Below are 11,124 nucleotides of genomic sequence, written 5' to 3'. Positions count from 1 at the left end.
TCACTTCTCCAAGGACCACTGACTAAACCACATTGGCATTCCATAGGCGAACAGCAGCAGCGTCAGGGTTTAACAGGGGGGAGCCCCTAAAGAGGTTCACTATCAAATCAGTCCGCTAGAATGAGATTGTCATCCACTGTTGACCGGATATAAATTGGCTTGAAGTTAGACATTCGCCAGAAATTCAAAACATCGCTAGGTCTCTTATTCATTCAACGCTCAATAACACTCACACAGTGCGATGTTCAGACTTGTGTTTAGTTGTGAAAATATATTTACTGTTATTTGAATGCAATAAAAGGTAATTTTGTTAAATTAGTAAAATTGTAGACCCAAGAAAGGATGTGAATATTTCAATTCAGCTTATATGTCATCCTCGGACTGGTATCAACTAAATACACTCATAATTACAACTGTGAAAGGTATCAGAAATTTGTGAAAACAGGAAATGCGTGGGAAAGTGTAATTATTTCAGCCAAAGACTATGATCTGGCCTTTCAGTGACCCTAGAAAGGATGTGAACAGATCATAGATCTGGCCAGATCATACACTTTGTCAGTCTGAGGATGACATATAAGCTGAATAAGCGGCTAGTCAAATAATGAATTTGTTCCTCCCTGCCTCCCACCCTGGACCCTATGCAGTTTGCATACCGATCCAACAGATTCAGACGATGCCATCGCCCTGACTATGCACACCGCTCTCTCCTACCAGGACAAAGGGAATACGTATGTGAGGATGCTTTTCATTGACTACAGCTCAGCATTCAATACCATCGTCCCCTCCAGACTCGTCTCCAAGCTCGTGGACCTGGCTGGGACTAAACACCTCCCTCTACAAGGGGGTCTTCTACTTCCTGAGTGGGAGGCCACAGGTAGTGAGAATCGGTGACCGCACCTCATCCACAGTGATCACCAACACAGGCACCCCCCAGGGCTGTGTGCTCAGCCCCCTCCTGTTCTCCTTGTTCACACATGACTGTGTGACAACGCACAGTTAGTAGTAGGGATAGGCGCGCTCTACTTCAAAAAATATATATAAATGCGTTTTCGGGTGCGAGTAAAAGAATGTAAAAGAATGTAAAAGAATTAGTAGAATAAAAACCGCACTCTCAAGCTTTTCTCTTTAGAAATAAGACCAGTTTATTTTCGTACAGACGCGTTTCGGCCTTACGCCATCGTCAGTGACACTGACGATGGCGTAAGGCCGAAACGCGTCTATACGAAAATAAACTGGTCTTATTTCTAAAGAGAAAAGCTTGAGAGTGCGGTTTTTATTCTACTAATAGACAACGCACAGTTCCAATCTCATCATTAAGTTTGCTGACGACACAACCATTGTGGGGACAGTGACAAGTCAGCCTACAGAGAGGAGGTTGATACCCTGGACAACATGGTGTCAGGATAATAACCTCTCTCTCAATATCAGCAAGACTAAGTTGATGATTGTGGACTATAGGAGGCGACAGGAGGAGGAGGACGCACCCCCTACATCAACGGATCTGAAGTGGAAAAGGGCGGCTGCTTCAGGTTCCTTGGGGTGAACATCAGGAGTGATCTCACCTGGTCTGCTCTCACAGACAAGGTGGTCAAAGTGGCCCGGAAACGCCACTTCTTCTTAAGGAGACTGAAGAAGTTTGGCATGGACTCAGTCATCCTCACTAACTTTTACAGATGCACAAGAAAGAGCATCCTGACTGGCTGCATCACAGTGTGGTTCGGAAGCTGCACAGCTAAGGACCCCAAGGCACGACTACACAGTGTGGTCAGGTCTGCTGAGTTTATCATCAGCAGGGAGCTTCCAGCCCTGCAGGACATCTTCCACACTCCATGCCTCAGAAAAGCTGGCAGGATTCTGAAAGACTGCTACCATCCATCCCTCAGACTATTTACCCCGTTGCCTTCTGGCAGGCATTACCGAAGAATTCAGGCTTCTAAATGGACAGTGATACACTCTTGACACTTGTCATTCTTACCCACTGTCACTTTCATCTACTGTAATATTGCACTACCTGTTACTGCCACACTTGATTTGTCTTTAGGTTAGTATAGGTTCTTTAGTCTAGTATAGGTTATTATATGTTTAGCATTTTAGATATTTTAGATAGTATATTTATTTGTATATTAAGTAGGTTTATTATATTTTAATCATATGTGTAATTTATGTTACTTATATATTGTAGTATTTTATGTTATATTGTGTGATGGTAGGTTGTTGTGCAGTGTCTTGTCTTAAGAATTTCAATGCCCAGTCTGACTCTGTGTTGTTCTGTGCATCTGACATTAAAGGCTTGAAATAGTACAGATGGCCTTCGACTAAAGCTCACTAATTTAGCATTTCCGCCAAGCTACAAAAAATGGGAAAGTCTGTGCGTGCCCCAAACCACACCTAAGCCCACCACAAATCAGCGGAAATGACCCAATTTTTTGCTAAAATTAGATTCCAGATGTGTCTTTTTATTTTTTAGAGTGCTATGGAGGAGTGTAGACATGGCAACATGGAGGTAAACAGTCCGTGGACAGATACAGAAATAAATGGTCTGCTGGCACTTTGGGGGAAGGTCCATACAGGCAAAGTTGGCTGGAACCTGTCGTAGTTACTGACGCCCACGTCATTATCACATCCACCCCTGCTGTTGGGTTGGTGTTGTCTGGACTAACAAATCCAATATGGTTACTTGCAAAAACAGTGGGACAGTCGTCTCAAAAGATCTGATCTGATTTGCCTGCAGTCTGAACTAACCCTAAGAACACAGGGACAGGAACTACTCAGAAACACACAGATCGCATAGAGTCGCACATATATCATGAGAACATAAAGTTACACATGAGAACACACCTACATTCTGGGATGACACACAAGTCTGGTATTTCAACTGAGAATAGACGCTGTCATCCAAACTAAACAGACTGGATCTTTTTACTGCTAGTTTCCCTACACACTGTGTTGTGAGTGAGTAAGAGCCAGTTGTCTGGCAGGTTTTCAGACAGACAAAATATGCTGTAAATCACTTCAGCAACAGTGGGAGCGTATCTATGTTCCTGTGGTCCAATGTTCCCCAGTTAACACACATAACTCTCCTATTGAGTTTGGGTCAAATCTGATCCGTTACCAATTCAAATATTTCATAAATATCCAGTTTATTGGAAGAGGGCTTCAAAACAGCTATACACACAACAACAGTCCATGTGATATTAAGGGAATGTAGAGCTGGAGAACATGTTCAGATTCCCATTATGTGCGATATACAGCTGGGGGACATGAAAACCTGGGAGAACACATATGTTGAACTGGGGAACCTAGGACCCTGGGAACATAGGATTTACCTGGCAAGAGTGACCCTAGTAATATAGTCATAATGTTTGTTATTTTAGGTATTCAACAGGAATGTTTAGCAACCACAAAGAAACTCCATAGTCAGAGGCTGTTAAACATTGATTGGTGTTTGTTAGCGTATCTTATGTTAGGTACATTAATGATGCATCTTTCTAGCATACTTTTTCAAAAGCCAATTAGGAAACACACACACACACAGAAAGCAATAAACATTTGCTCATCGGAATCAGAAAGTCTTCTTATAGGACTATCATAGGTCTGGATATATTTGTATCCTATATACTCTTTTATCTGAAGTACTACTCTTATGTTTGGTACTTAGTGTGTTTTTATGTTTTATGTTATGTTTAGTACTTATTGTGTTTGTATGTTTTATGTTCACTGTATGCACCTATGCACCAGAGCAAATTCCAGGTAGGTGTAAACCTACTTGGCAATAAATACAATTCTGATTCTGATTCTGATTCTGAATGCCAGACCTACATATTGACCTTGTCAGAGGTGTTGGCCTAAATCAACAGAACATCAGATAAGGAAGGAGTTCTCTTGACTGTGAAAGTCTCACATTGGCACCTGGCACCTTGCACCTGGCCAACCATCTGTGACTGTGTTGTAAATGGGATTTTTGATGACAGTTGTTTTAAAGCCACTGCTTGGGCACACGAGTGAGTGTGTCTGTTTTGAATGCAAAGAAAACTGCTTCCTTATCTCATGTAACACCTTCTTCACCAGCGCATGGGGTTTCAAACCACATCCTGTGTTCCTTTTCAAAATAGGTCAGCTCAGCCAAAAGCCTTATTTCATCACTTGACATCACACATTTGGATAGATACATTTCCAGCTATGAAGATGTCGGTCATCTCTATCTGTCTACACTTAGCTATGACTCAATGATCTCTTAAAATCACTACACACCAAGATGAAATTTGCCCTCTCAATGACATTCTGGGAATTATCCTCCTCCCCTGTTGTGTAAACAGCACAAGAAATGTACGATTTGGGCTTTATGTCCTCCTAGTCAGCCGTCACCAGGTTTGCATGACCTTATGACCCTGAGCATGAATCAGAACCTATTTCTGATTCAGACAAGGTATTCACTCTTGCTATATATATATATATATATATGCTAATAGACTAGATACTGAAGAAGATTTGTATTTGTATCTATGTGTGTGCACTGGGAACTGTTTTTCCATCTTTGCACATAACCTATCCATGCATCATTTCATCGTAATCACAATGACCAGGCGCACCATGTTTGTTTAGGACAGTGAAGAGTTGTGAGCACAGGGCTAAATATATGCCCCCCTGCGACCCAGGCCCCTGCCCCTGCCCCTTTCCACCTCGTCAGGGCTATTTTCAGAGTAACCCCCTACAGTGACCAATAGGAGGCGTCTGTAGCCATGGACCTCGGCAGATAAGGTTTCTGTGACTGCTCGCTCCACATTGTTTAGTACACCAGGCTGAACTGTAAACCTTTCTTTTTCCTGTCGACCACTTTTATTACCAGCGGTGCATGACCAGGACGCCAGGTAGACTGCTTGACTGATGTCTTTTCATTCTTAGTTGGTCTTACTTAGAGTGAGTTGTTTAAGGGTAGTTTGCAATGGGTCAGGTGCTGGGTAACATAATGAACTCAACTTCACTTTACAACAAAACACAATTATCAAGAACCAAATCTTTCAGTGAAAGCAGGGAACGGAAAACTAACGCTAATAACCGTATAACTTACAAACACAATGGTTAGATCTTTTCTATTCCCTTGGTATCTTATGTGACATGTGAATATGTAAACATTATGATAGTGTGGTTTGTGTGTATGATTTGCTTTTGTGTGTGTGTGTTGTATTGCGGGGTGTCCTCTCACTGACGATCCTCTGACTGTGCATGCATGTGTACGTGTGATAGGAAGACATGTTGGACGTGCTGATCATCGGTGGGGGGCCTCACGCCCTGACTCTGGCCACTCTCCTCAGCCACCCCAACCACCCCATCCCACCACCTGGCACTGACGTCCTGGATGGGGTCCAGCTGAGCACTACCAAGTCCAGGCCTGGTCGCACCAGGAGCAAGAGGAGATTACCTGCAAGTGTGTCATAAGTGTCATAAATGTGTCATGGCAGTATCAGATTTTGGGGAGAAAACTGTCAATAGCCTTTTAACTTGAAAGAAAAAGTGAAAATGTGAACTGAAAAGGTGAACATGTGTACTGAAAAGTGAAAAGATATAGACGATTAATACTGCCATGATATAGACGATTAATACTGCCATGGATTTCTATTTAGACTGTCTATGGGCCTGTGTTGTGTGCCTCTCCAGAGCCAGGGGTGGATGAGCCAGGCAGTGGGGAGCGAGGGTCCTGCCCGCCCCTGCACCTCTGTGGGGTGGATGAGCCGGGCGGTGGGGAGCGAGGGTCCTGCCCGCCCCTGCACCTCTGTGTGGTGGACGCCTACGGCCAGTGGACTAGCCTCTGGGAGAGCCAGTTCAAAGCTCTGAACATTCCTCACCTGCGCTCACACACACTGGTGCACACTGATCCGCTCAACAAGGTAACGTCAACCAGAGTCACACTGCAGCCAGACATTAGGGGTTTGATGCTTAGCAGTCCATGTTGATCCTGCAACAAGAAAATAAAGACAAAAATAGAAAGGACACTACAGATATGACCTTAAGAAACCCATTACTCAAACTTCTTTTTCCATTTCCCTTTGAATATACATTAAACAATGTATTTTCACAAGTATACTTATGTATTGTCATAAATGTCTATACATTACATAACACCAAAGCTACATTTGGACTTCCACTCATTTCTTCAAAGCTTATGACAAAAAAAAAAACTCATGTGTTCTCCCAGAGGGCTTTGCAGGAGTTTGTGGTGGGGACTGCTCGTGAGAATGAGCTGCATGGCCTCCCTGAGCGTGTCTACATACAGGATGAGAACGCCTTTTTCAATGACAACCGCCTGGGCAAGAGGGACAAGAAGCTCCTCAACAGCAGTGGTGTGGGCCACCAGAGGAGCCTGTGCTTCAGCCTGCCCGGCACCCAGCTCAGTGTGGACTTCTTCAGGGAGCAGGTCCGAGCACCCCTGCATGGCTGTGTCTAAGCATGACACACCTGATGCTAGGTGATGAGGCTGTTCATTAACAATCCTTTTATTTGTGTTTATTTAACCCCCGATAGGTTGCATGGTTGGTTTGGCCACAGCTGGTGTGATGACTGCATGGACAAATTTGTGAACTGGTTCATCTTCTTCTAACTGTGGTGTCTCACGTAATTCCATAAGGGAGTAAGATTCTGCAGTTGTTTTTACACAATAAACCACATGTGGTGTATGATTGAAGTGAACTACTTCTGGTGAAGAGAGAATATTCAAAATGTCCCTTTGCAATAACACTAAGTACATAGTATTACTTAATTTGTGTATATTTAACAAATGATAAATAATAGGTTAATGACCTATCTCAGGCAAATATGTATCTATTTTTATTCAGGAAGGCATTTCTGGCCTTGTGTTAAATCTTTTCTGTTATGCTTATGTTAAAAAAAAAATATTTTATTGTATTATTATAGTTAGTTTCTAATATGTAGGCACTCTGAGATTCCTGTGAATGAAAAGTGCGTTAAAAATAAAATGAATTATTATTATTATTATTATTATCTGTTTACCTATTAATCTAATCTACTGATCTAATTAAAAGAGAGTACAACTGATATGTTTGGGTGCTGTTGTGCACAGGTTCATAAATACAATTTGGACAGTGTTCTTGTCAAAGGGACAGTGGACAGAATCACCCCCGTGCTCTCCGGAGAGGAAGTGCTCTACTTCCGTATTCTGATGCAAAACGGTGACACTCTAGAAGCAAAGAGGGTGGTCATGGCAACGGGGCCCACCCGAGCCCAGATGGCCAACATTCCAGCCTGGGTGCCGGCCATCGGCGAGAGCTACCCCGAGGAGAGCCTTCAGCACACAGTGCAACTCATGCACCATCTAGCCCGGCGCCGCCAGCAGCAGGCACAGGGCCCCACTCAGGAAGGAACCTGTCCATCACCTACAGGTGGGTCAAAGCCATCAGCCTCAGGGTCTGGAGGTGAGGAGTGGAACCCTGAGTTATAGTAAATGTTCTGCTCTGTTGTAATGATGAACAGGTACATAGAACAAGGGAACCCACATTCAAGTTTTTAAGTCTCCCTTCACCTCGATGTCAGGTGCATTGGCAGACACTAGAATGACTGGTCATTAGAATGAGACCAGATAGTAGTACAATAACAAATCACTGGATTTATCATTAAAGTATTAGGAATATTGGTATAGATTTGTGTTTTGTTTAACCAGAGTTTAAGAATGAATGAATAAGGGGTGGGTTGGACACTGCTACAACAGAGTTTACCTTTTGCACTTTAGGCCCGCCGTGTGTGTGTCAGCCAGGCCAGAGGTTACTGGTGATTGGTGGAGGTCTCTCCAGCGCCCACATTATCTCAATGGCACTACAACAAGGGGCAAGTCACATCACCTGGGTGATGCGCAAACACTTGCAGGTGTGTAGAGAGATAAATGGCAACCTAATTAGCATACAGCATCTCCCTGGATGTAAATAATAATAATAATAATAATACATCACACTTACATAGAGCCAATATATTTGACAGATAAATGAATTTTTTTTTATTTTTCATCCAATGCCTAAGATCATTTCTTCTATCCATTAGTAGCAAATATGGTAAAATGTCAACTCTTCATCACTCAACCCTGATCTCTAGCTGAAACAGTTTGACGTGGGTGATGTGGAGGGCCTCATTGGCCGGTACTCCCACGTTGAGCACGGCATTAAGATGGACGGCCTGGCCTACCTGCGACAGTTTTATAATGAGCGGAGCCTTCACAAGCGGCTCGCCATGATCCAGCGGGCCAGGAAGGGAGGAGCCGTCACCCCTGAAGCCTACGCTCAGCTGCAGCCCTTCCTCCAGTCAGGACGACTGACCATCAAAGCCTACTGCCAGGTACCGCTAACCGGCCTGCATGTTGTGCCAGGTACCGCTAACCGGCCTGCATGTTGTGCCAGGTACAGCTAACCGGCCTGCATGTTGTGCCAGGTACCGCTAACCGGCCTGCATGTTGTGCCAGGTACCGCTAACCGGCCTGCATGTTGTGCCAGGTACCGCTAACCGGCCTGCATGTTGTGCCAGGTACAGCTAACGGGCCTGCATGTTGTGCCAGGTACCGCCAACCGGCCTGCATGTTGTGCCAGGTACCGCTAACGGGCCTGCATGTTGTGCCAGGTACCGCTAACCGGCCTGCATGCATGTTCTATCTCTATGTATGTTTATTTGTGTCTTTGAGGGTGCGTGGGTGTGTGAGGGAACCCCCTGTGTGATCATCGTTATGTTTTACCCATTAATGTGCGTAGCTCAGTTTTCTTTTTTTCCTGCGTCTAAGTTTCGAAAGATACGTGCTTCCTTTTTGCACATAAATACAGCATTTTGGTGCACAGTTCCTCTCTCTGAAAGTCACATGAGGAACATATGGTCACGGTTATGCAATCGCTGCTGAGAGAGGGCAAAAGCCAAAAGATGCTTCTCAGAGGAGTGGTGTGGTCGAGAGGGTGGAAAGTGCTGAATTAGGGCATTTAAATAAGCTGGTGCCTATCCAGCGGCTATCCAACCGGTGAGAGTGAGGAGTTCAAATGCACTTCAAACAGCCCCAGGGAGCGAGGGATGAGGGATAATGAGTTACATGTGTTCTCTTCTTTCTGAATCATATGGAACGGTCGCACAAAACGTGGAGGCAGAACTGTTCCAATTTAATTGCGATTGTCTAGTTGAGAAATAATCAGGTTAAAAAAACATAGCTGGCACCACCGGATAAAGAGAAGAAAAAAATGTCAGCGGTTTGACATGTGGTGTACTTGTTGCACGTGCAACCCAAATGAAACCTTCCATGGAAATTATTGTTTTTGCTTAGAAATTATTTATGAACCTGTGCACAACAGCACCCAAACATATCAGTTGTACTCTCTTTAAATTAGATCAGTAGATTAGATTAATAGATAAATAGATACATATTTACCTGAGATAGGTCATTAACCTATTATTTATCATTTGTTAAATATACACAAATTAAGTAATACGATGTACTTAGTGTTATTGCAAAGGGACATTTTGAATATTCTCTCTTCACCAGAAGTAGTTCACTTCAATCATACACCACATGGTGTTTATTGTGTAAAAACAACTGCAGAATCTTACTCCCTTATGGAATTACGTGAGACATCACAGTTAGAAGAAGATGAATGCTTAGAAAAGGTGTGCCAGCCTGTGTATATGACGCATGTGTGTTCCGTATAGCTAACGGAATGGTAATGAGTGTCTATGAAGCATGCATTTGGGCTCACAGTACTGTACTTTGGATCTGCTCTCAATTCCCTGGTCAAGAATGCCACCCTAGGCTGAGCATAAAGATGGACCCTCCGCTCTGCTGCGTGTTTGGCTGGTGTTTACAAATTTGACCCACACCCCTCGTGGGAGGGTATGGCAGATTCCTGATTTCAAAAATGTCCTCTGCCAACCAATGAATCCATGACACACTGACTAGCTAAACATTCAAGATAAAGATTTTTTTAAATGTATTTTCTGTATTGTTTTTAGAATGCACTGTTTTAATTGTTATTTTTGCACTCCTTTTACCTTGCATTATTGATGTTGTGACCTTTTTAAGCACCTTGAGACCTCTTTGTATGTTAAAGTGTGCTATACAAATAAAATCCATTATTATTATTATTATTATTATTCAAACCCTTCTATGTAGGTCTCTCAGGCCAAATGGTGCTACCAGAGTCAGGTGTGGAAACTGTCCCTCAGCTGCGGAGACCACTGGTCAGGGGACAAAATCTGGCTGGCCACAGGGTGTAAACTAGATGTGAAGCAGGACCCAATGCTCTCTGACATAATTAAGGAGTTTCCCATACAGGTGAGCCAGCGCTGTCTGACATCATAGTATAAACAGACTGGACACCAACCATGTGGTTTCTGTAGGTCATCGATGGCTGGCCGTGTATTATGGAAAATCTGCAGTGGGATACAGGATGTCCACTCTACGTCATGGGACAATATGCTGCACTTCAGGTGACAGGGTTATTCATATAGTTGCTAATTGTATAGTTGCACATAACATGAAGCATTGTGGGATTAAGCCAATGCACTACCTTTTATCAAATTTTAAATTATTATTGACGCAGATCGGACCTCATGCGGTGAATCTTGCAGGCGGACAAGCAGCAAGTTTCCGGATAGCTAGGGACATCATCAGTCACCACAGCGGAAAGGAGCAGACGAAGACAACACCTCGACAAAAACAGAAAGCATGGACAGATGAATACATTATGAACATGCATGGCTTAATGTGGCTCTAACGCCGCCCTTCCTAGTCAGAATGACTCAGCAATTCCCCTGATAGTAAACAAAGATAGCTACTATCAGTGCATCATTTCATAAACATTCATAACCGTACTGAGCAGGCCTTTACGGGGCCATTAGTACGTTATTTCCTGTTTTTTTTATCTCTGGAAAGTCTCTTTACAAGTGTTTGAAACCCAACCTCCTCCCTACTCCCCCCCCACCCACCCAATTTCCGTGACATTGCATAACATGTTTTTACAATGGTAGCCCAACTATTTTCATCTGCATTTGTTGACATATAAATATATTACAGTGTGAGAAATAATGAGCAATGCTATTTGTAAGCCCTGAATAAAACAATAGTGTCAAACAGCTAGCTTCGTGACTTCCTGG

At 43.4% G+C, this 11,124-nt stretch overlaps 1 protein-coding gene across 2 annotated transcripts; it reads left to right on the top strand.

Annotated features, from left to right (window-relative positions):
- The first annotated feature begins 4,736 nt into the window (after positions 1-4,736).
- On the top strand, positions 4,737-11,085 carry LOC308362214 (uncharacterized protein). 2 transcript variants are annotated; one of them, XM_080834773.1, is made up of 10 exons: positions 4,737-4,868; positions 5,245-5,425; positions 5,656-5,885; positions 6,194-6,412; positions 7,076-7,394; positions 7,742-7,875; positions 8,098-8,337; positions 10,142-10,303; positions 10,369-10,458; positions 10,600-11,085. In XM_080834773.1, exons 2-10 carry the CDS (start codon positions 5,251-5,253, stop codon positions 10,624-10,626), a joined length of 1,596 nt encoding a protein of 531 aa, XP_080690899.1. In that variant the 5' UTR covers positions 4,737-4,868; positions 5,245-5,250; the 3' UTR covers positions 10,627-11,085. The 2 variants fall into 2 exon arrangements, with proteins under 2 accessions (XP_080690899.1, XP_080690898.1); XM_080834772.1 differs by having other exon boundaries at positions 10,572-11,084.
- Positions 11,086-11,124: the final 39 nt, after the last annotated feature.

The sequence above is a fragment of the Sprattus sprattus genome (assembly GCF_963457725.1).
Source record: "Sprattus sprattus genome assembly, chromosome: 3".
Classification (NCBI taxonomy): Eukaryota; Metazoa; Chordata; class Actinopteri; order Clupeiformes; family Clupeidae; genus Sprattus; species Sprattus sprattus.
This window is presented reverse-complemented; position numbering and strand designations above follow the sequence as displayed.